The following is a 27,006-nucleotide window of genomic DNA, read 5'->3' as shown; positions in this document are numbered from 1 at the left end:
TGGCAATTATATCAAAACGTTAGAAACAGTCAAAATCTAAATGCAGCAGCCCATTACAAACAGTATTGTAAGGTGCTTAAAAAAGTTATTAGGAAAGCAAAAAGTATGTGGTATGCAGACAGAATAGCTAAGTCTCAGGATAAAATTAAAACCATATGGTCAGTCGTAAAGGAAGTGGCTGGTCTGCAGAGACAGGTCGAGAATATAGAATCAGTGCGTAGTGGGGATGTCCATGTTACTGATAAGTCGCATATATGTACAGTATTTAATAATCACTTTCTGAATATAGCAGGTGAACTAAATAGAAACCTAGTCCCAACAGGGAATCATATAGCGCTCTTAGAAAAAAGTGTTCCGAGACTGTTACCTGAAGTGCTCCTCCATGATACTGACAAGAGGGAGATTGAGTTAATAATTAAATCACTAAAGACCAAGAACTCTCATGGATATGACGGGGTATCTAGCAGAATACTGAAGTATTGTTCCATGTATGTTAGCCCAGTACTTAGCCATATCTGTAACTTTTCCCTTAGGAGTGGTCGGTTTCCTGACCGATTAAAGTATTCGGTAGTGAAGCCACTTTATAAAAAGGGAGACAGGGATAATGTTGACAATTATAGACCCATTTCTATGCCATCGGTGTTTGCTAAAGTTATCGAGAGGGTTGTATATACAAGGTTACTGCAGCATTTAAATTCACATAATTTGCTGTCAAATGTACAGTTTGGTTTTAGAAATGGCTTAACAACTGAAAATGCTATAGTCTCTTTTCTCTGTGAGGTTTTGGACGGATTAAATAAAAAGTTGCGAACGTTAGGTGTTTTCTTTGATTTAACGAAGGCTTTTGACTGTGTTGACCACAAAATATTACTGCAGAAGTTGGAACATTATGGAGTAAGGGGAGTAGCTTACAATTGGTTCGCCTCCTACTTTAAGAACAGAAAGCAGAAGGTAATCCTCCGCAATATTGAGAGTGGTAATGATGTTCAGTCCCAATGGGGCACTGTTAAATGGGGCGTTCCCCAAGGGTCGGTGCTGGGGCCACTGCTGTTTCTTATTTATATAAATGATATGCCTTCTAGTATTACCGGTGATTCAAAAATATTCCTGTTTGCTGATGACACCAGCTTGGTAGTGAAGGATCTTGTGTGTAATATTGAAACATTATCAAATAATGTAGTTCATGAAATAAGTTCGTGGCTTGTGGAAAATAATTTGATGCTAAATCACAGTAAGACTCAGTTTTTACAGTTTCTAGCTCACAATTCAACAAGAACTAATATTTTAATCAGACAGAATGGGCATGTTATAAGCGAGACGGAACAGTTCAAGTTCCTAGGCGTACGGATAGATAGTAAGCTGTTGTGGAAAGCCCATGTTCAGGATCTTGTTCAAAAACTAAATGCCGCTTTATTTACCATTAGAACAGTATCTGAAATAAGTGACATTTCAACACGAAAAGTAGTCTACTTCGCATATTTTCATACGCTTATGTCATATGGTATTATTTTTTGGGGTAATTCTACTGATTCAAAAAGGGTATTTCTGGTTCAAAAACGGGCTGTTCGAGCTATGTGTGGTGTAAGTTCGAAAACCTCTTGTCGACCCCTATTCAATAGTCTGGGAATTTTGACATTGCCCTCACAGTATGTATTTTCTTTAATGTCGTTTGTTGTTAGCAATATTAGCCTATTCCCAAGAGTTAGCAGCTTTCACTCAGTTAATACTAGGCAGAAATCAAATCTGCATGTGGAATGCACTTCCTTGAGTCTTGTGCAGAAAGGAGTGCAGTATTCTGCTGCATCCATTTTCAATAAGCTACCACAAGAACTCAAAAATCTTAGCAGTAGCCCAAACACTTTTAAGTCTAAACTGAAGAGTTTCCTCGTGGCTCACTCCTTCTATTCTGTCGAGGAGCTCCTGGAAGAGCTAAAAAATTAAGCTAATTCCAGTGTTACATTATTGATTTTCTTTATTTAAACTAACGACTTGTCGCCCGAATATGTTTCTTATATTTCATTTTATCTGTTTCTACAATCGTGTTATAATTTCATGTATTGACTCGTTCCATGACCATGGAGACTTCTCCTTAATGTGGTCCCACGGAACAATAAACAAATAAATAAATAAATAAAAAATTAAAAAATAGCTGCACATCAGTGGAGATTGACCAGCATTCTGGCAGGCCCCAAACTGCTTGGAGTGCAGCTGTTGTTGAGAGGATGCAAAATTTGGTGATGACAGATCATCGTTTGACCATGTGGGAGATTCTCCAAGAGGTTGGAGTGAGTAAAGATTCTGCACATGCAATTTTGCATGATGATTTGAACATGGACTGAGTGGCTGCGAAATTCATGCCCAAGTTGTTGTCACCGGAACAAAAAGACCTCCGTTTTGATGTTGCACAGGATCTTCTGGACACCACCAACACTGTCAGTTAGACCGTCAGCGAGAGCGCATCGCTAGCTCCTGCTACTACTAAGGCGAGTACACCGTTTGCTTCTTACATATTTTACAAACAGCAGCGACTTATTTTCAGTTATCTGTGTAATTACTAGTTTATTTTTGTAATTTCTTGCGTGTTCGAGTGCTTACTAGGTAGAACCTTTTATTTCAATAACAGTGTTTTTGTACTTATTTGCTGCGCTTAGCTTTTAAATAGTTTTTCTGGGAAAACCTAGCGTAGTTTTCGCGTCTCGTATTTCAGTGAGTGTTTCTTGATTATCAGAGTAGCTCATCAGAAGATTATCTTGGGAATTTGTCACCGTATAGAGTAGGGTAAACATAGTCATGTGTAGGGACTGTGGTTGTTGTGAGCGGACGCAAGGAGAATTGGCCACTCTTCGGGGACAGGTGGAGGCTTTGTCTGTTAGGCTCATCGAGCTCGAGGCGCAGGCGTCGGCTCGTAGTGGCGTTGGGGCAACTGTGGTGAGACCTATGCCTACTTCGGTGGCCTTGGAATCACATGGAACCCCTGATGTCGCTGCGTCTTCCGGCAGTGAGCATCTTACCGGTCAGCCATCACTCCAGGGTGAATGGCGGACAGTGGTGGGCTCGCGCGTGCCTGGCCGAAAGGCGAAGGTGGGATCTGGCCGCGTGGCGGCTGCCTTACCCCTTTCCAACAGGTACGGGGTGCTTCCTAGTGGTGATGACATCATTTCCGAGCCACCACAGGATGCCTCGCCTGTTGGGCCAGTGGCCGATTCTTCGGCAAGGTCCCGACAGTCACAGAGGGCGGGCCTATTAGTTATAGGGAGCTCCAACGTTAGGCGGGTTATGGAGCCCCTCAGGAAAATAGCGGGTAGGTCGGGGAAGAATGCCAGTGTGCACTCGGTGTGCTTGCCGGGGGGTCTCGTCCGTAATGTGGAGGAGGCCCTTCCGGCAGCTATTGAACGCACTGGGTGTGACCGGCTGCAGATAGTAGCACATGTCGGAACGAATGACGCCTGCCGCTTGGGTTCTGAGGCCATCCTTGGTTCCTTCCGGCGGCTGGCTGATTTGGTGAAGACAACCAGCATCGCACGCGGAGTGCAAGCTGAGCTTAATATCTGCAGCATAGTGCCCAGAGTCGATCGCGGTCCTCTGGTTTGGAGCCGTGTGGAGGGTCTAAACCAGAGGCTCAGACGACTCTGCGACTATAATGGTTGCAAATTCATCGACCTCCGTTATTGGGTGGAGAACTGTAGGGACCCCCTAGACAGGTCAGGCGTGCACTACACACCGGAAGCAGCTACTAGGGTAGCAGAGTACGTGTGGCGTGCACACGGGGGTTTTTTAGGTTAGAGGGACCCCCCCTTGGGCGAAACGATAAAATACCTGACGGCTTACCAGAGAGAACATTATCATCGTTGATAAAGAACGTCCGTCCTCAGAGACCAAAAACAGGAAAAGTTAACGTAATATTGGTAAACTGCAGGAGTATCCAGGGCAAGGTTCCTGAATTAGTATCTCTTATTGAAGGAAATAGTGCGCATATAGTATTAGGAACGGAAAGTTGGTTAAAACCGGAAGTGAACAGTAACGAAATCCTAGACACAGAATGGAATATATACCGCAAGGATAGGATAAACGCCAATGGTGGAGGAGTATTTATAGCAGTAAAGAATTCAATAATATCCAGTGAAGTTATTAGCGAATGCGAATGTGAAATAATCTGGGTTAAGTTAAGTATCATAGGTGGGTCAGATATGATAGTCGGATGCTTCTATAGGCCACCTGCATCAGCAACCGTAGTAGTTGAGCGCCTCAGAGAGAACCTGCAGAACGTCGTGAAGAAGTTTCGTGATCATACTATTGTAATAGGGGGAGACTTCAATCTACCAGGTATAGAATGGGATAGTCACACAATCAGAACTGGAGCCAGGGACAGAGACTCTTGTGACATTATCCTGACTGCCTTGTCCGAGAATTACTTCGAGCAGATAGTTAGAGAACCAACTCGTGAAGCTAACGTTTTAGACCTCATAGCAACAAATAGACCGGAACTTTTCGACTCCGTGAATGTAGAAGAGGGTATCAGTGATCATAAGTCAGTGGTTGCATCAATGACTACAAGTGTAATAAGAAATGCCAAGAAAGGAAGGAAAATCTATTTGCTTAACAAGAGTGATAGGGCACAAATCGCAGAATATCTGAGTGACCACCATCAAACGTTCATTTCTGAGGAAGAGGATGTGGAACAAAAATGGAAAAAATTCAGAAACATCGTCCAGTACGCCTTAGATAAGTTCGTACCGACTAAGGTCCAAAGCGAGGGGAAAGATCCACCGTGGTATAACAATCATGTACGAAAGGTACTACGGAAACAAAGAAAGCTTCACCATAGGTTTAAGAGTAGTCGAATCATAGCTGATAAGGAAAAGCTGAACGAAGCGAAAAAGAGCGTAAAGAGAGCAATGAGAGAAGCATTCAACGAATTCGAACATAAAACATTGGCAAACAATCTAAACAAGAACCCTAAAAAGTTTTGGTCATATGTAAAATCGGTAAGCGGATCTAAATCCCCTATTCAGTCACTCGTTGACCACGATGGCACCGAAACAGAGGACGACCGAAGAAAGGCAGAAATACTGAATTCAGTGTTCCGAAACTGTTTCACTGCGGAAAATCGTAACACGGTCCCTGACTTCAGCCGTCGCACGGACGCCAAAATGGAAAATATTGAAATAAACGATATCGGAATTGAAAAACAACTGCTATCACTTAGTAGCGGAAAAGCATCCGGACCAGACGAGATACCCTTAAGATTCTACAGTGATTATGCTAAAGAACTTGCCCCCTTTCTATCAGCAATTTATCGTAGATCTCTGGAAGAACGTAAAGTACCTAGCGACTGGAAGAAAGCACAGGTCGTTCCCATTTTCAAGAAGGGTCATAAATCAGATGCGAATAATTATAGGCCTATTTCACTTACGTCAATCTGTTGTAGAATAATGGAACATGTTTTGTGTTCTCGTATTATGACGTTCTTAGATAATACAAATCTCCTTCATCATAACCAACATGGATTCCGCAAACAGAGATCATGTGAAACCCAGCTCGCCCTATTTGCCCAAGAAATTCACAGTGCCGTAGACACTGGCGAGCAGATTGATGCCGTATTCCTGGACTTCAGGAAGGCATTTGATACGGTTCCGCACTTACGTTTAGTGAAAAAAATACGTGCTTACGGAATATCGGACCAGGTTTGTGATTGGATTCAGGATTTCCTAGAAGAAAGAACACAACATGTCATTCTTAACGGTTCAAAATCTGCAGATGTAGAGGTAATTTCGGGAGTACCGCAAGGAAGCGTGATAGGACCTTTATTGTTTACAATATACATAAATGACTTAGTTGACAACATCGGTAGCTCCGTGAGGCTATTTGCAGATGACACGGTTGTCTACAAGAAAGTAGCAACATCAGAAGACTCGTACGTACTCCAGGAAGACCTGCAGAGGATTAATGAATGGTGCGACAGCTGGCAGCTTTCGCTAAACGTAGATAAATGTAATATAATGCGCATACATAGGGGCAGAAATCCATTCCAGTACGATTATGCCATAGGTGGTAAATCATTGGAAGCGGTAACGACCGTAAAATACTTAGGAGTTACTATCCGGAGCGATCTGAAGTGGAATGATCACATAAAACAAATAGTGGGAAAAGCAGGCGCCAGGTTGAGATTCATAGGAAGAATTCTAAGAAAATGTGACTCATCGACGAAAGAAGTAGCTTACAAAACGCTTGTTCGTCCGATTCTTGAGTATTGCTCATCAGTATGGGACCCTTACCAGGTTGGATTAATAGAAGAGATAGACATGATCCAGCGAAAAGCAGCGCAATTCGTCATGGGGACATTTAGTCAGCGCGAGAGCGTTACGGAGATGCTGAACAAGCTCCAGTGGCGGACACTTCAAGAAAGGCGTTACGCAATACGGAGAGGTTTATTATCGAAATTACGAGAGAGCACATTCCGGGAAGAGATGGGCAACATATTACTACCGCCCACATATATCTCGCGTAATGATCACAACGAAAAGATCCGAGAAATTAGAGCAAATACGGAGACTTACAAGCAGTCGTTCTTCCCACGCACAATTCGTGAATGGAACAGGGAAGGGGGGATCAGATAGTGGTACAATAAGTACCCTCCGCCACACACCGTAAGGTGGCTCGCGGAGTATAGATGTAGATGTAGATGTAGATGATCCTGGATTTCTGAACACCGTGATAACTGGAGATGATCCTGGATTTCTGATCACCATGATAACTGGAGATGAGTCATGGGTGTATGGGTATGACCCAGAAACAAAAAGACAGTCATCACAATGGAGGCATACGGAGTCTCCAAGGCTGAAGAAACTGTGACAAGTGTGAAGCAAAATCAAGGTGATGCTGACTGTCTTCTTTGATGTCAGTGGAATTGTGCATTACAAATACACACTGGAAGGACAAACAGTGAGAAAGGAGCACTATCAAGACATTCTCCGGCAACTCTTGTGACGCAGTAAAATAATATTGCATCACAAATGCTGCCAAACAGGAATCAAATCTTTTAGAAATAGAAAATAAGAGTAGATTCTCTCTAAATCTAATCTTCAAGTAGAGAGGCTATACATTCAAGTAGAGAGGCTATACATGTCTTGCATTAAATATAATACTTTATTTCTTAAATTTGTTATCAGGAGTGTCATTCACAAACAATAAGCTATTGACACAAAAATTAATGCAATTAGTAACATTACAATGAAAAATTAGAATACTTCTTACCTCTTTTGCAAATACCTCTCTGCTGCTGCAGGTCAAATTACCACCCAGACCACGTACAAGGCAAAGGGCATATTCTGATTTACTAGTAACACCTGCTAAGTGAGACAAACCATTTTTTACCAACCCTATTAGTGAAAAGGGAACTACAGCTTCACCATTTTGTAACACCCACTGTATACCTGTAATGGAGAAAAGAAATTTACATACAGATGCCTCAAACGAGTTATTTAAATACTTATATTTTTTTACTTTAATGTCATCACTATCACTTTCATAAAAAAAAAATAATAAAATGCACAAACTAACATGAAAAGTGACAAAATGTACATGTGTGAAACATAAAGAGCACACACCACCATGTAGTTCTTAAAACAAGAAGTTTCTTTTCCTGCAGGAGAACAGGTATGAATAATCCTACTGGATCCTCTGCTAAACTACATCTTACACTATGATTTTTACTCTGGATCCAATGTTGGATGATGTAAAAATGTTTCCAATATTGCAAAGTAAATAAGAAACATAAAGAGCACACACCACCATGTAGTTCTTAAAACAAGAAGTTTCTTTTCCTGCAGGAGAATCCTACTGGATCCTCTGTTAAACTACATCTTACACTATGATTTTTACTCTGGATCCAATGTTGGATGACGTAAAAATGTTTCCAATATTGCAAAGTAAATAAGAACTACCGAGAGCACACTGAGCAGAAAAATTGAACTGGAAAGGGTTAAGGGCCAAAACATTTGCGAACTAACTGAAGAACTGTAAGAAAAGTTTGCCCAGAATCCACCTCATGAGTGCTTCTACTTCTGTCTGAGGAGCTTGATCCCTCTCAAAAGTACATCCTTTCAGAGGTGAGGGGGGGATAAGTACTCCCTCTTGGGTCATCCAATTCACATGAAAATATGTATCAGATGGAACAAGGGGGGCCCAAAACAAAAGAATTCGCCCAACCCAAGGTATGATGCAATCCCTGCTGAAGGTGTGTGCCACATATGACAAAGCGTAGTGAACGGAGCATCACAGATACCATGTGAAATCTGGAGTTCTGCTGGTATAGACTGATCTGTCACCTGTAGTATCCTGGGACCAAATGAATAACACAGTGGAAAACACACACATACACACACACTGTGGAACTTGATGTTCAAACACCTCAAACAGTCAAATATTGGCCACTTAGCCAATGGGAACTGTTTCTGCAAAAGCATTGGGGGAGGGACCATTTCACTGGGTGGAAAGTGTTGCTGAGAAACTGGATCAGATCAATATGACGGCTATGACCTGGGCACAGAGGAGGAAACTTCTTAGAGGACAAAGAGACCTGGAAGGAAAGAAAAGGCTTCCTAAGAACAAATGGAGGGAGCTAAAAGGTCTTGAACCTATGATCCCCAACAAAGACTGACTCAAAGTGAAGAGGGTAAACAGCACTCTTCTACTGCTAGCAGAGGTAGTAACAGAATGAGCAAAGAGTCTGGTACTTTCAAATCACAGGTGAAAAACATCCAGCAAAGCTAACACAGGCAACTAGGAACCAAACCCATAGTACTGCAGTTTTGGTTTTTTTGGTAGCAGCTATTCAACAAGGCTATGGTCTTGTTTACACCTTTTCTCAGTGGGACGAGTTAGTCCAGTTGAGCCTTTTTCAAAAAATTGGGGAACACACTAGTCAAGGCCTCAAACTCAGGAGGGTCTATCTGGATAAGGATGCTCTGATCTTTGTTTGTGAGGGGGTGGGGACAGTTGAGTGGCTGAAGGAGATTGTGCCCAAGATATATTCATGGGATGAGGCAAAGCTGCTGGTCAACACAACAACAGAACTGTTCAAGACCACTAAAATATCAGTCTGTGCGCCAAAACTACTCAAAGATATTCCCCCAGAGACTTTGTTAGAGAAATTATGGGTTCAGAATCAGAAAGTCTAAACAGAGTACCACTCATCAGAAGCTTGGAACTGTTGGTCAACCCCTTGTGGTGGAAGCTGGAGAGAAAATTGTGAAGGCAATGTGAAGGTTCTCACAGGTTCCTGCGAGGGTGATCAAAGACAACGATGGCAGCAAATTGGTGGCGAGAAGTGTTGCAGATAAACCTGCAGCAAAGTAAGGGGGCAACCACCACCTTGAGTCACCTTCTGGGAACACAAGAGGACAACATTGCCTTGATCCAAGATTCCTCCATGTAAAAAGGGGTTATATCAGACCTTGGAGGAACTGGAGGTAAGTTGAAGCTGATTTATGCCAGGAATCTAAAACCCCTCAGAACAAGCATTTATTTTAAAAATGGAATTTCATTTATGTCAATGATGAACTTCTGTTCCAAGGACTTAGTGACCATCAGAATGAAATATGTTAGAAGGGCTTACAAGGAAAGTAGTATTGGTCTCAGTACACCTTCCTAATGAGGGCAGTGCTCAACCTATCACAGGAAATTATGAGACTGATAGACAACTGCTTGTAGCTGAACTGGCAATTGCTAGTTGGTTGTGATGCCAATGCCCACAGCCTCATGTGAGGAAGCAGTAACATCAACAGCAGATGTGGGTACCTACTTTAATACCTATTGTAGAGTAAACTACAGATTGTAAATAGGGGTAAGGATAAGGAACCTACCTTCAGGAGTATAAGAAATAAGAAGTAATCAACATAACTTACACCATGGGTTTTAGGAGTTCTATGAAGACAAGACTGGGATTCATATAGAGAACACATAAATTCAAGTTTATCTGAAGTTATTTAATTCAACAAGAAATCCAGTAGACTTAGAGGAAATTGCAGATGAAGTAACACCTGTCACTGTGACATCATATTTGGAAAACATTCATGAAGAAACAGCAATTGCAGATTGGTTGTGATGCCAATGCCCACAACTTTACATGAGAAAGTAGTGACATCAACAGCAAAGCTGAGTACCTACTTTAATACCTATTGGAGGGTAGCCTAGAGATCTTGAATAGGGGTACAGAACTTTCCTTCAGAAATGTACCTTAGTTGAATAAAATCTGGAATTGCAACGAGAGCAATCAAGAAGCCTGTTTAATTTTGTAAGAACAAAGTAACATGGGTAAAATATCAAGGGGGGTCTTTACTAAATACAATCTGTATGGTAACCAAGTGAAACAGTCATCCTGGAAACCATTCAGGGAAGAGGTAAAAGATACAGCTGCCAGAGCCACTTCCCAATATACTCACTAGGATACCAACACATCCATGAGGCACTGTGAGGAGGGAGGATAGTTATTATACTAGATCATTGTATGAGAGGTTGGATGTTCTCCTCAAGACTCAGTTACCCCAATGTACTCTGGCAGATGATTCAGACAAAGATTCAGCCCCTATGAGGTAATGGTTTACAGGCAACAAATGGGAATCTACTAAGGTACATGTGGGTTTCAAGAAAATCCAGTAGGCAATGGGAACAGTTCAACTATTTTAATCACCAGGTTAAGATGGTATCTTTCCAGCTATGCTGCAACAAGCAGGAAATGTAGATTCCTATGCAGACTGTTTGGTCAGTTTAGCTGCAGAAGTCATTCCTAATGCTTCGAGGACAGTGAATATTGTTGTCACTCTGAATCCCATGAAAACTGATCATACCATGGCTAATGAGATGAGTTCAAGCAGTCTACCCTCCTTTCTTCTAACGGCATTAGAGAAACTGGTTAATATACTCATTAGAGAAAGGAGGTTAACTGAAGTTCCTCTATGTGAAAACCAGCATGTGTATCAACCAGGCAAATCATTCAAAACAGCACTTCACAAACTTGTTGGGAAGGCAAAAGAAGCACTACACTTTCAGAAAATGGTGCTCTGCATCTTCTTAGATACTGAGAGGACTTTCAGCAACACAACCTTTGAATCCGTAGCTCAAGCTGCAGAAGAGCATACCATCAAGACCACTATACACCAGTGGATGCAGTTTGCTAAGACAATTTTTGCCAAGGATATGCAGATGCTTTAGTCATAGCAATACTTGGTAAATTTGCGTGTACTGTTAGAACACTGGCACTATAAACTCTGAACATAGTGTATAACTAGTGTCAGAAACAGGATCTATGGCAGCAGTTTACAGACTTGTTAGGCTGCAAACCTGTCGCTACAATTACATAAGGGATGCATAATTAGTTCACATCATTTGTTTCACAAATATTCAGTTTATTTAACAAATGAGGAACCGGGTTCCAAAAACTGCCTTATCCACCTTTGGTCAGAACTGACTTGGCAGTGACTTCTGAATCTACTCCATCCTCTCCAACATCCAGTTAATGCATGATGTTCCAAACCGTGTCATATCCCATTGATTTTAAATGTTAAATACCCACATCTGTTGCAAACAATGTCATATCCACATATTTTTTTGCCTGTTGGTTCCAAAACTCACATTGTTAATGTTGTTTCCAAAAACTGCCTCATCAACCTTTTTTTTTTTTTTTTTTTTTTTTTTTTTTTTTTTTTTTTTTTTTTTTTTTTTTTTTTTTTTTTTTTGCTGCGGATATGTATATATGTACTGCTCTGTCATTCCCCAGGTGCTGTGGATATATACAGGCACACAACTTGCATTTGCATTTTCCTACAGTGCTATTGATGTCTGTATGTGTCCTGACTTGCCAACTTCTCATTGTTGTGGACAGATTACTTCCATATCTCAGGAATAAAAAAGTTTAGTGTAATTATCATACAATGTAAGTGCCTCTTCGCAGGCCCCATTTTGATATCTTGAACCATTTATTAAATATGATGATTGTTATGATCACTTGATTTGTGATGGATGCAGTCAACCATCAGATATAAACATCAGTAGCTTGAGGATGAAGTGAGATATTATTATGCTCGCAATTTTAAATAAAATTTCAGTATCTTACCTACATTTCACTCACTGCAATGTGTGAGCTAAAATCAACCATACACAAAGTTTACACAATGCATTTTTACCTCTGCAAACTTTTTAAAATATTGTGTAATGATTTACTTAATACAATGCAGCACAGTAACTATGCTGTACAATGAAAATAAATTTAGTCCTTTATGGAGCAAAGATATCAGAGTGTAAGACAAACAAAAATAAAATTTTTTTGCCTAATAGTTGTCTTAAAATTGGATGATAAGTATTTCATAACAGCCAGCAAGTCCACATGAACAGAACTGGGAACATTGCATGCAACCACCTGTTGGATCTAAAAATCAGTATCTCGAGAATGAAACAAGATGTCCTTCAGTTCTCAATTTCAAGTAAAATTTTAATATCTTACCTACATCAAATTTTTTCACCTTATTGTTTTCTTAAAGTCAGGTGATGGGTATTTCATATTGGTCAGAATGAAGTTTCTTAACACAAGCACCAACCAACATTTGGCAAACAAAAGCTGCACCCCACCCCCTCAGAATGCAGAGAGTACATCTGTAGCAGCGAAAGGGTTAAAATATGATTCTGTAATGTTTGTTATCCATCAACATCAAGTTTATGATAAGAACTGAAGTGCTATTTGAAACTAAAACAACATCAAGATGAGGTCATCGTTCAAGACACTATTTAACAACAACCAGTTTGAAAACATGAGAAAGAAGGCAGCAGGAATATTGTGCCTGTTGTGTACTGCTATCTTAATGTATCAATATTCTACTCCTTACTTATAGCTGCCTTCTGGAATGTTTGGAGAAGAGCAAGCCTTTTCTATGAGGGTGCATTGTCCTGACATATAATGACAACAATGGCCCAGTCCTAGCGATCACATGCAGTCCTGGTGTGTGCAGAAGAGTTGATGTTGAGCTTCTGTAAGGAGTGGCCACATGCTGCTGCACCAAGGATAAGTAATGGGCAGAATTTTGTAGATATGGAATTAATAAATAAACACGTTAGTTCAGTTTGCAGAAAGGAAGTAGTTCAGTATTTCAGTTATTTCCCAGAAAGGTGCACAGTGTTAGCTGAGAGATTTATGGTTGAGATATAGTGTTTGAGAATCAGTAATTGTCATGAAGAAACATATTGTTAGTAGAATTTAAGAGAAAGTGCTTCCATGGTCAATGATTATCTGTTTAATTAATGTGGAAATGTAGCAATGGTTGCTTCAGTGAATGTGAAACAAACATAACTGTTAAAGGAGACTGGATGAGCACATGCATTATTAGGGAAGTGTGTTCACGCTAAGTGACAGTTTTTCATTCTTCAGTAAAATAACTTTGATATTTAAGAAATGTAAGAGACATATATTCATATTTGGCATGTGATTGGGTTGATTTCGTAATGAAAGGTGATTCTATGTAAAAACTCCTACACTTGAGTGTGATAGTCCGACAGCCACAAAAATAAACAAAAGGTAAGACATTAATGAGAGAGACAATGAGTTTTAAAGCATGAAGTACTTCCTGAAAGTGAGTCCAATAAGCAGTAATTAAACATTGATTCAGGTATGGCAGGAAACCTTCCCTTCTGTTCTAGGCACCAAGAAAGACAGGATTCAAAACCAATGCAAACAACAGTTATTGACTGGTGCATCTCCTAGAGGAACAGGAGGGGGAAGCACACAGTCAAAGAAGTTCTGGGAAAGAAGAGAAGTTGTTAAGAAATTTACTGATAAACTGTAGCCCACTGATTCACACTATTATAGGCAAAAATCTGATAAGAGATACCTTTCTTCTGATCTTAGTGTAAGGGAGCTTTGGAAGACCTACAGTTAATCAATTGTTTGAAACTTTGTGACCAAATATAAGTTTTAAGTCTCCCGGAACTGGTTTGTTTCAGTGTGTCTGTGACGGGAAAGAAGAGCGAAGATTCCAACTTTCTCTCATGAAGACAAAAACCTTTTAGTTAGAAAACTGAGAGTGTATGCTGTTATAAGCTAAGGTATTTGTAAAGTTAACATCAACTGAGGATTCTAAGGCTGAGAAGTTATCTTTTGACTGCCAAAAGAACAAGATACTAACAAAACTTCCTGATTAAGCAGCATATTATGCTAGACAGCTGTGTGCTTATAAATTAACAGTATGTAAGGTAGTTTTATGGCACCTAAAACAAGAAAAATTTGACAGTCTTAACTTGGGTAATGCAGGAGTAGCTTTAATAATGAATAGGAAAATAGGAGAGCGGGTAAGCTACTACAAACAGCATACTGAACGCATTATTGTGGCCAAGATAGACACGAAGCCCACGCCTACTACAGTAGTACAAGTTTATATGCAAACTAGCTCTGCAGATGATGAAGAAACTGATGAAATGTATGATGAGATAAAAGAAATTATTCAAGTAGTGAAGGGAGACAAAAATTTAATAGTCATGGGTGACTGAAATTCGAGAGTAGGAAAAGGAAGAGAAGGAAATGTAGTAGATAAATATGGATTGGGGCTAATAAATGAAAGAGGAAGCCGCCTGGTAGAATTTTGCACAGAGCATAACTTAATCATAACTAACACTTGGTTCAAGAATCATGAAAGAAAATTGTATACATGGAAAAAGCCTGAAGATACTAGAAGGTTTAAGATAGATTATATAATGGTAAGACAGAGATTTAGGAACCAGGTTTTAAATTGTAAGACATTTCCAGGGGCAGATGTGGACTCTGACCACAATCTATTGGTTATGAACTGTAGATTAAAACTGAAGAAACTGCAAAAAGGTAGGAATTTAAGGAGATGGGACCTGGATAAACTGAAAGAACCAGAGGTTGTACAGAGTTTCAGGGAGAGCATAAGGGACTAATTGACAGGAATAGGGGAAAGAAATACAGTAGAAGAAGAATGGGTAGCTTTGAGGGATGAAATAGCGAAGGCAGCAGAGGATCAAGTAGGTAAAAAGACGAGGGCTAGTAGAAACCCTTGGGTAACAGAAGAGGTACTGAATTTAATTGATGAAATGAGAAAATACAAAAATGCAGTAAATGAAGCAGGCAAAAAGGAATACAAACGTCTCAAAAATGAGATTGACAGGAAGTGCAAAATGGCTAAGCAAGGATGGCTAGAGAACAAATGTAAGGATGTAGAGGCTTATCTCACTAGGGGTAAGATAGATACTGCCTACAGGAAAATTAAAGAGACCTTTGGAGAAAAGAGAACCACTTGCATGAATATCAAGAGCTCAGATGGAAATCCAGTTCTAAGCAAAGAAGGGAAAGCAGAAAGGTGGAAGGAGTATATAGAGGGTCTATACAGGGGCGATGTACGTGAGGACAATATTATGGAAATGGAAGAGGATGTAGATGAAGATGAAATGGGATATATAATACTGCGTGAAGAGTTTGACAGAGCACTGAAACACCTGAGTCGAAACAAGGCCCTGAGAGTAGACAACATTCCATTAGAACTTCTGACAGCCTTGGGAGAGGCAGTCCTGACAAAACTATACCATCTGGGGAGCAAGATGTATGAGACAGGTGAAATTCCCTCAGACTTCAAGAAGAATATAATAATTCCAATCCCAAAGAAAGCAGGTGTTGACAGATGTGAAAATTACCAAACTATCAGTTTAATAAGTCACGGCTGCAAAATACTAACACTAATTCTTTACAGACGAATGGAAAAACTGGTAGAAGCCGACCTCGGGGAAGATCAGTTTGGATTTCGTAGAAATGTTGGAACACGTGAGGCAATACTGACCCTATGACTTATCTTAGAAGAAAGATTAAGGAAAGGCAAATCTACGTTTCTAGCATTTGTAGACTTAGAGAAAGCTTTTGACAATGTTGACTGGAATACTCTATTTCAAATTCTGAAGGTGGCAGGGGTAAAATACAGGGAGCGAAAGGCTGTTTACAATTTGTACAGAAACCAGATGGCAGTTATAAGAGCCGAGGGACATGAAAGGGAAGCAGTGGTTGGGAAGGCACTGAGACAGGGTTGTAGCTTCTCCCCGATGCTATTCAATCTGTATATTGAGCAAGCAGTAAAGGAAACAAAAGAAAAGTTCGGAGTAGGTATTAAAATCCACTGAGAAGGAATAAAAACTTTGAGGTTCACCAATGACATTGTAATTCTGTCAGAGACAGCAAAGGACTTGAAAGAGCAGTTGAACAGAATGGACAGTGTCTTGAAAGGAGGGTATAAGATGAACATCAACAAAAGCAAAACGAGGATAATGGAATGTAGTCGAATTAAGTCGGGTGATGCTGAGGGAATTAGATCAGGAAATGAGACACTTAAAGTAGTAAAGGAGTTTTGCTATTTGGGGAGCAAAATAACTGATGATGGTCAAAGTAGAGAGGATATAAAATGTAGACTGGCAATGGCAAAGAACGCGTTTCTGAAGAAGAGAAATTTGTTAACATCGAGTATAGATTTAAGTGTCAGGAAGTCGTTTCTGAAAGTATTTGTATGGAGTGTAGCCATGTATGGAAGTGAAACATGGATGATAAATAGTTTAGACGAGAATATACTCCTGGAAATTGAAATAAGAACACCGTGAATTCATTGTCCCAGGAAGGGGAAACTTTATTGACACATTCCTGGGGTCAGATACATCACATGATCACACTGACAGAACCACAGGCACATAGACACAGGCAACAGAGCATGCACAATGTCGGCACTAGTACAGTGTATATCCACCATTCACAGCAATGCAGGCTGCTATTCTCCCATGGAGACGATCGTAGAGATGCTGGATGTAGTCCTGTGGAACGGCTTGCCATGCCATTTCCACCTGGCGCCTCAGTTGGACCAGGGTTCGTGCTGGACGTGCAGACCGCGTGAGACGACGCTTCATCCAGTCCCAAACATGCTCAATGGGGGACAGATCCGGAGATCTTGCTGGCCAGGGTAGTTGACTTACACCTTCTAGAGCACGTTGGGTGGCACGGGATACATGCGGACGTGCATTGTCCTGTTGGAACAGCAAGTTCCCTTGCCGGTCTAGGAATGGTAGAACGATGGGTTCGATGACGGTTTGGATGTACCGTGCACTATTCAGTGTCCCCTCGACGATCACCAGTGGTGTACGGCCAGTGTAGGAGATCGCTCCCCACACCATGATGCCGGGTGTTGGCCCTGTGTGCCTCGGTCGTATGCAGTCCCGATTGTGGCGCTCACCTGCACGGCGCCAAACACGCATACGACCATCATTGGCACCAAGGCAGAAGCGACTCTCATCGCTGAAGACGACACGTCTCCATTCGTCCCTCCATTCACGCCTGTCGCGACACCACTGGAGGCGGGCTGCACGATGTTGGGGCGTGAACGGAAGACGGCCTAACGGTGTGCGGGACCGTAGCCCAGCTTCATGGAGACGGTTGCGAATGGTCCTCGCCGATACCCCAGGAGCAACAGTGTCCCTAATTTGCTGGGAAGTGGCGGTGCGGTCCCCTACGGCACTGCGTAGGATCCAACGGTCTTGGCGTGCATCCGTGCGTCGCTGTGGTCCGGTCCCAGGTCGACGGGCACGTGCACCTTCCGCCGACCACTGGCGACAACATCGATGTACTGTGGAGACCTCACGCCCCACGTGTTGAGCAATTCGGCGGTACGTCCACCCGGCCTCCCGCATGCCCACTATACGCCCTCGCTCAAAGTCCGTCAACTGCACATACGGTTCACGTCCACGCTGTCGCGGCATGCTACCAGTGTTAAAGACTGCGATGGAGCTCCGTATGCCACGGCAAACTGGCTGACACTGATGGCGGCGGTGCACAAATGCTGCGCAGCTAGCGCCATTCGACGGCCAACACCGCGGTTCCTGGTGTGTCCGCTGTGCCGTGCGTGTGATCATTGCTTGTACAGCCCTCTCGCAGTGTCCGGAGCAAGTATGGTGGGTCTGACACACCGGTGTCAATGTGTTCTTTTTTCCATTTCCAGGGGTGTAGAATAGAAGCTTTCAGAATGTGGTGCTATAGAAGAATGCTGAAGATTTGATGGGTAGATCACATAAGTAATGAGGAGGTATTGAATAGAACTGGGGAGAAGATGAGTTTGTGGCACAACTTGACTAGAAGAAGGGACAGGCTGGTAGGACATGTTCTGAGGCATCAAGGGATCACAAATTTAGCATTGGAGGGCAGTGTGGAGGGTAAAACTCGTAGAGGGAGACCAAGAGATGAGTACACTAAGCAGATTAAGAAGGATGTAGGTTGCAGTAGGTACTGGGAGATGAAGAAGATTGCACATGATAGAGTGGCATGGAGAGCTGCATCAAGCCAGTCTCAGGACTGAAGACCACAACAACAACAACTTGGTTTGAGACAGGTCACTGTAAAAGATCACACAAAATTTCATCTGCAATGTATAAGTGCCTGACAACTTTTCAGTTTGTAGCTATCACCAATTACATAGAACTGTTCTGCTATGACTGTTCATGAAAGAGGATAAATTAATATACTATTTGGAAAGCTTTGCTTTTGACTGCGCAACAAAGCTCCTGTGAATGTTAAAGAAGTGCGAGTAGTCTACTCATTTGTTGGCCACTCCTTTCTTCTGCCAGATTGGGTATTCAGAAGTATTGAAAATGCTGTGCACGAGAAGTAAGTCATTGTTTCCCCAGAAGGATACTTTCAACTTTTTTTGAGTGAAGCATTGTCAAAAACTTAGGAAGAGATGCATATAACTGGAAATGGCCAGATAATGGAACACTGAAACCTCAATCACTTTGGTACTTCAAACACTCAAAGTGCAAATACCGGATGATCAAAAAGTCAGTATAAATTTGAAAACTGAATAAATGACGGAATAATGTAGATAGAGAGGTACAAATTGACACACATGCTTGGAATGACATGGGGTTTTATTAGAACCAAAAAAATACAAACGTTCAAAAAATGTCCAACAGATGGCACTTCATCTGATCAGAATAGCAATAATTAGCATAACAAAGTAAGACAAAGCAAAGATGATGTTCTTTACAGGAAAGGCTCAATATGCCCACCATCATTCCTCAACAATATCTGTAGTCGAGGAATAATGTTGTGAACAGCACTGTAAAGCATGTCCGAAGTTATGGTGAGGCATTGGCGTCGGATGTTGTCTTTCAGCATCCCTAGAGATGTCGGTTGATCACAATACACTTGTGACTTCAGGTAACCCCAAAGCCAATAATCGCACGGACTGAGGTCTGGGGACCTGGGAGGTCAAGCATAATGAAAGTGGTGGCTGAGCACATGATCATCACCAAATGATGCACGTAAGAGATCTTTCACATGTCTAGCAATAAGCAATACATTCCCGCCCCCCCCCCCCCCCCAATAAAACCCCATGTCATTCCAAGTATGTGTGTCAAAATTTTTACCTCTCTATCTACATTATGCCGTGGTTTATTTAGTTTTCAAATTTATACTGACTTTTTGATCACCCGGTACATGTACATAAAAAAGGTAGGTTGTCTGTTGTAGTAATAGAAGAAGTATCGTATATGTCTGACATTTCAGTGTATCACTCACTTATCAAGAAGGGAAAAGGGTCCTGCTCTATGGAGTATCTGAAAAACCAGAAAAGTTAAAGGATGTAAACCAACTGTTTTCTAAACATTATGGTGGTCAGTGGGTCGATAATAAAAAGCTGCCATTTTATAAAGAAATAATGTCTAAAAAGAACACTGCCATTTGTGGAAAATGTCCACGAACTACAATAAGATGAACTAAGGGTTTAATGAACAATGGCATCCTTTCCTGTGTTTCATTAATACAATACTCTCTGATAGTTATGTTCTTATGTTCAATTCAAATTTTCTTTTCTTGTAGTATTTTTTTCCTAATTTTTGTATTAGTAGTTAATGACTTATTATTTTATTTTTGATTCTGATACTAATATTATTCAGTAATGTAAATTGAAACCACATCACAAAATATTTGATAATAATTAAACATGTTGTCTTCAGTATAATTTGTTCATTATTATTTAGTGCCAAATACTCTCCAATTCCTGAGTTGCAATTCCGAAACCCACCTTCTTGTGTATATACAGTCAGAGGGATGAAACTTCATAGACTGATTTTTTGTGTTGGACTTATGTTCTGACCCAAAGATTTTAGCACATTATTTAAGAAACTGCGTATCGACATTCTCGTGCTTTGTGAAAATCAAACAAATGGATAAGAAATTTTTTGAAAACTGTACCTCAAATGTAATTATATAAATATGTTTATTGCAGAAAAATTATTTACACCAATTTAATTTGAAACATGACATGCCATTGATTTCACAACTGCTTTGATGTTTGGCTCAATTTTTGTCAGTTTACATGAACAAATGGTGAGGGAAAGGCTGCTATCAGATCAACAGCAGCCCACAATCTGTGCATCTCTGATCTAAAGCATAGTCCCAGGAAAACTGTTGCAGTACTGTTCATGAGGAAGCATCTCCAGGACATATACTGGAATATTAAGCTCTTCAACAAAATTTTTCCAGAAGAGGGGATAGTCAAGTATCTACGAATAACCCTGGATGCAAAACTAGCAGAGACTCCTCACGTAAGGAATATACGTTACAAAGCAAAATTTTCTCTTATGTGCACTAGGAGGCCTGTGGAAAAAACTAGAGTCTTAGTTCTAAGTGTTTTCATTTGATTTCCATCTCTCCAATAAGAACTATGATAATTTATAGTGCCACAGTATGGTGGAATATAAAAGAATAGGAAGTAGCTGTCAGGAGCTTGAGAAGGTGCACAGATTGGTTAGTTAGCCATAATGGGTGGTTCAAATGGCTCTGAGCACTATGGGACTTAACAGCTATGGTCATCAGTCCCCTAGAACTTAGAACTACTTAAACCTAACTAACCTAAGGACAGCACACAACACCCAGCCATCACGAGGCAGAGAAAATCTCTGACCCCGCCGGGAATTGAACCCGGGAACCCGGGCGTGGGAAGCGAGAACGCTACCCCACGACCACGAGATGCGGGCATAATGGGTGGAACTACACTCCCACTGATGGGTTGGAGATCATATTTGGCACTCCTCCATTATGTCTTTGGGTTACAATATAGGCAGCAGCAGGAGCATACAGATTGAAGAGAGGAAAAATAACTTCCAGCTGCTTCAAAAAACATTTCTATGTAACCATAGGAAATAGGGAGCAGTGGAAGGAAGAACCATAGTACCATTCAGGTAGCATAGTCTGGTTTACTGAGGCACCAAAACAGATGAAAATTCTGAGGCCAGGGTGCACAGAGTGCCGGCTCAACCTGAGAGTGTAGTTTCTTTACGAAAACTGGAAACAGTATTCACTATCAGTGTATGCATGGAGTGAATCTACATAGTTGTTACAATTATTCTAGTATTCAAATTCATTCAGGCAACAAAGAAGCTCTAAATCTCTATCAGACCCTGTAATAAGATCAAAGATCATTGCACAATGCCAGGGAAAAGCAACAGAGTAAACCTTCTGTGGGTTCCTGGCCACTCAGGAGTTGTTGTTATCAAACAAGCTGATATGTTACGCAGGACTATGGGTGATAACTCCATTTGCTGGACTGAAACTTGACTTAACCATCACTAATATTATCATGAGATCTAAAATATGTAGCTGGATCAGGAAGCAGCATACAGAATATAGGACTAAAACCAAAAAACAAAAATGTGACACATCAATGATGCTGAAACCATGTTTTAAGACAAAGGCTGCAATCCTGGACTTGAACATGGGCCAAATTAAATTCATGGTAAGTCTAATGACTGGCCATGGAAGCTTCAGGAAACACTTGCACACAATGGGTATATAAAGGTCGCTAAACACAGACTGTGTGGTAAAAGGGATGGAAACTGCACCACATTTAATCTTCCAGTGTGAAGCAGTGGAGGCCAAAGGACACAAAATATTTGGGTCATTTATTCCTGAAGAAATTATGGCTAACAGAAATCAAGTTAAGGGATTCGTACAACTTTTTAAGGGTACTGGTTAACTTTTCTAGAATGACAGGAAGATATACTGAACAATAAACTTAGTTTCATTGTGAGCAACAATGGGAAAGGACCACTGTTGTTTTGTCTCTCTGGCTAAATCAAATAAAATAAAATGCCCTGATATTACTGACAAGGAATAGGACAGAAGGAAGATCAAGATGTAAATTGACATTGATGATGAAGCCATTAGATATGAAGCAAAGGTCAGACAGACAAAGGATAAAAAAGGAAATCTGCCACATCTTTTTCAAGGAAATCATTCTGTCAGTTGTCTTAAGCAATTTAAGGAAACCATGGAAAATCTAATTGTGGATGTCGGTTGTGGATTTGAAATGCTGTCCTACTGAATGAACTTCCAATATGTCTTACCACTGCCTACCAAGGGTCAGTACCACAAGACAGACACAAAGTGGAAAAGCAAGAAATAAAATGTCATTCAAGAATGTCACCAACATATTCTGGAATCCAGAAGATGTAGGAACAAGCTATGGAGAAAATAGTGAGTGAGAGAGGGAGAGAGAGAGGGGGAGAGAGAGAGAGAGAGAGAGAGAGAGAGAGAGAGAGAGAGAGAGAGAGTGGGAGGGAGGGAGGGAGGGAGGGAGGGAGGGAGGGAGGGAGAGGGTGAGATGAGTAGAAGAATCTACAAAGGAAGTACAAAATGCAAAGAACCAGAAAATTAAAAAGAAAACAAGAGAAATGACACTGGAAGATGCAGAAACAGTGAGGGAAGGTTAATACAAAGCACACAGGCATAGTAGAATTACAGAAAAATGGGGGGGGGGGGGGGGGGTGTTACAACATGGAAAATAAAAGGCAATAACTGGGGAATGACCACAAGCCAACACCTAGGAAGTACCCCCTTTCTATCCCTTTCTCTGCCTTCCCCTAGGTTATATTTCTCTCTGTACACACTTTGATATTCAACTATTCCTCTTTGTCCCTAACTTTTCTCTTTTTTTCCTCCTTATGTTTTGTTCACTAATTCTTCTCTCCCTTTCCCTTGGTTCCTGCGTACACTGTTTAAGTGGCCTGTTGTCACTTCTGGTGTTCATGTACTACAAAGTCTGCCCATTTGAATTTGTCTCCTTTACAGGTGTGTTTTAAACTCTAATACAGCAAGTACCCTATCTGAAAAAGCCGTGTGTAAACATTTCCCATTCTGAAATCTTGATTTTGCACCCCACTGATACTTTGATCCTACCTTGATGATTCCATCTTCCCTTGCAGTTCTTTGTAGCTTTCTACTTATTGACAGATAATATTCACACCTCTTTCTCTCATTAACTTTTCTTTTGTTTTGGCAAGTTGCAAACATTAAATGTAAAACCTTTCTTTCTTTGTGGTCCTGACAGGTTTTTCTTGACAAATTTTTGAAAATCTCTATAAAACTTTCCTTCTTTGCATTTACTCACTCTACCAAGACAAAACACCTGTGATTCCAGGTACATGATCCTTTTCCATCTACATGTGTGTGATAGTGAATCTGATGCTACCTCACATGGTGGTAACTACATTCTTTACCTGATTTTATTTGCTGGAAGTTGAAACCATGTTGGGAGTGTATTAAATTACCTTTGTAAAAATAGTCATCCATGTAAGAAGACAAAAAATGAATACAGTCATCAGATTGAGTCTCCAACCAGGCAGCTACTAAACCTTTCACATCAATATCCTCTTCACTGCAATATGAAAAAAGTAACAATTATTTCTCAGTTGTATTGCAAATTTTCAGTGGCTATAACAAATTATGGTACATAATCACTAAAATATTTTGATTCAATGCAGTTTCTGTACTTAAATACATCAAACCTTTTAATATAGTGTTACATGAAATGTTGTACAGTTAGGACTTCTGTTACTGACAGTCAAAAATCCACTGAATTTTGAGAAATATATTCATATTTAAAAACTGAATATCAAATAACTTAAAAACCGTTAAGGCGTTTTTCCTATAAACAAATCCATTCCTTACATCCTATATTGTGTAACTTTTCTGTGATATATCAATATCAGTGAGAAGTTGCTTTACTCCACTTTTTGTCAGTAATTGTTTTGATGTCCCTGCATAACACAGTAATTTCATGACTGCTATTACGTTGGATATGTCAATAGAATGAGTTGGAAGTACTAGGCAGTTGATCTGGAACAACAAAATCTACTGTTTTTCTGAAGGACAGAACTAATGTTTATTCTATTAGTAGCAAATCTAATTTCATTTCACGTAATTTAAAAAAGCTAGGAAATTCATTGTTTATTTCACGTATATGATGTAAACTTCAGTAATGACATTGTTAGTTGGCAGAATTGAATGTCTAAACATGTAAACATATTCAAAACTATTTTGTATGTATGCCTGGTCAATTTGATGTGGCAATTTTTAATAGTAATACCAAAATACATAACATTAACAACGAAATAACTGTTTAAAAAGGCATATAAGAATGGAATCTAGCTCGATGGGCATCATTGCTGGTCAGAGGTTCTGTGACACACCACCTCTGTCACTTTGTCCAATAAAAATTCTATGAAAAGTATAAAGTTAAAGGTTCCTTAATCCACATAGCATGCTGAATGTGTCTAAGATATGAATCCAGTTCTCAGGAAGAACTCCAGGACAATGAGCACATAACAAATTAAGTATCCTGAGGTACATCACCCATACAGACTGTTCACATTTCATGCACCCCTGTAGGCTGTTCACATTTTGTTGTGTATAAAACTGAAGCTAGGTTATAGCACACACTTTAGCATGGACTTCAGCAAGCTCACATAGTCATTTCCTTTTAAATAAGTAGACATTATGTCACAATGTAGTTGGAAAATTAGGAGTTAATCAATTGTAACGTCACATGTAGCACCACATTTCAAAAACTATTCTCTTCTTGACTTAATAAGTCCCCATTTTACTTCCATACAAGATTACACTCCAAATACCTTCACAGAAGACTTCCTAACACTTAAATTTATATTCAATGCTAACATATTTCACCTTTTGAGAAAAGCTTTTCTTGTTACCGCTTGTCTGCATTTTATATCCTCTCTACTTAAGCCATCATCAGGTATTTTTTGTCCAAATAGTTACTCGTCGACTACATGTAGTGTCTCATTTCCTAATCTAATTCCCTCCACATCACCTGATTTAATATGACTACATTCCAATACCAACTTACAGCTTTTCTTTTTCAAGGCACTATCCAGTCATTCAAATCGTCATTCAAGTCCTTTGTCATATCTTACTGATCTACTGTGGTATTGCAAACCTTGAAGGTTTTATTTCTCCCCATTGAACTTTAAATCCATTTCCATTTTTTATTGTTTCCTCCTTCCCCACTACTGCTTCCCTTTCAGGCCTTTTGACTCTCATAACATCAGTCCAGTTCCTGTACAAGTTGTAGATAAGTTTTACTCCCTATCTTTTACCTCTGTTACCTTCAGAATTTCACAGAATGTATCCCAGCCAACAGTGTCGAAAGCTTTCTTTAAATCTGCAAAATCGCTAAATATAAGTTAACCCTTCTTCAGTCTACCTTCTAAGATAATTCATAGGGTCAGTACGGTCTTGGATGTTCCTACATTTCTTCATAAATCCAAACAGGTCTTCCAGCAAGTTTGGCTTCTATCAATTTTTCAATTCTTCTGTAAATAATTCATGTCAGTGCTTTGCAACCATAACTTTATTAAACTGATGACTGGCTCTCCCAGGCATTTAATAATTCCTTGGGAATACACTCTACTCTGGGAGTCTTGTTTTGATTTATATCCAGAAAGATAACACAGTGAACATCTGCATTCTTTTTGGGTGGACTGGGAATGGCAGTACAGGGAATGAGATTCTGAATAGCTTGAACAGGGATTCCAAGTCAAGCATAAGTTTGTTGGAAGACTCCTGGGTGTAGTTTTACAATGTGATGCAGAATTCCAGATGCAGCAAGCACTTAAGAGTACAGTATGTGTTTAAGACTTCGGCTGGATCAAAAGATGTTAAAGGAACTTATAGACTCTGAGAAGGGAGAAAGTTGTTGTTTCACAACAGAAGCATGAGGACCTCTGTCTCCAGCACACAAGTAGCAAAATTTGTGATTGTGTTTTTTGAGCAACAAGTGGTCACACACGGATCAAGTTTTGGGACATTGAATATTTCATGAGTGCATTCTTCGAACCCCCCCACCCAATCATGCTGCCTTCATACTCTGAATGGTGTTATTGTTCATTCTATTTCTATCATGTCACATACAATTAAAAAATTACTACATCCATCACTTGTCTTATGAACTTGTTGATTAAATGTAACTTTATACCTGAAGAAAACCATGCCCATACGAGAAATCGTTGCAGGAGATGCATTGCTTAAATCATGAGTCTCAAAAATGAAGTTAACATTTGGGCCAAACTGAATTCTCCAACCAGATGGTAGCGTTAGAAGACGATTGTCATCAAGAACTGAATTAAGAGACTCCACCCATTCTGGATCAACATCACCATCACATACTATCCATGACTGCTGATCTGGAAAGATGTTTATTATCAATGCATAAAATGTCATTAAATGTAGATAAATTAATGCACAAATTACAAAAACAACAAATAAAATTTGAAAGCAACTGGACAGCAAATCTGTCAGGCTACCCAAATTGTAATTATATCAGCTATGCAGGAAATGGCAGATTGCTGCTTACCATTAAGAAGACACATCAAGTTGCAAACAGGCACGATTAAAAGACACTCACATATAGCTCTCAAATGCAGCCTTTGTCAGTAAGGAGACACACACACACACACACACACACACACACACACACACACACACACACACACACACACACAAAAGCTAGCACACTGCATGCACAAATGATCACCAACTCCAGCATCTCAGTCTGGAATGCAAGGTCACGTGGGAATTGTATTTGTAATCATCATTATCACCCTTGGAATACAAAATCTACTTGT

At 40.3% G+C, this 27,006-nt stretch overlaps 1 protein-coding gene across 1 annotated transcript in view; it reads right to left on the bottom strand.

The window, feature by feature from the left end:
- The window catches only part of LOC126236667 (cytoplasmic dynein 2 heavy chain 1), an 873,274-nt gene that overhangs the window by 418,390 nt on the left and 427,878 nt on the right, over positions 1-27,006 (bottom strand). The window contains exons 36-38 of the mRNA XM_049946146.1: positions 26,358-26,565; positions 23,632-23,738; positions 7,255-7,433 (exon numbers count right to left, since the gene is read on the bottom strand). Coding sequence (XP_049802103.1) covers positions 7,255-7,433; positions 23,632-23,738; positions 26,358-26,565 — 494 coding nt within the window. The remainder of the gene's footprint in view (positions 1-7,254; positions 7,434-23,631; positions 23,739-26,357; positions 26,566-27,006) is intronic.

The sequence above is a fragment of the Schistocerca nitens genome, chromosome 2, assembly GCF_023898315.1.
Source record: "Schistocerca nitens isolate TAMUIC-IGC-003100 chromosome 2, iqSchNite1.1, whole genome shotgun sequence".
In the NCBI taxonomy this organism is placed as follows: Eukaryota; Metazoa; Arthropoda; class Insecta; order Orthoptera; family Acrididae; genus Schistocerca; species Schistocerca nitens.
Note: the sequence above shows the minus strand (reverse complement) of the source record. Positions and strands in the feature narration are given on the sequence as shown.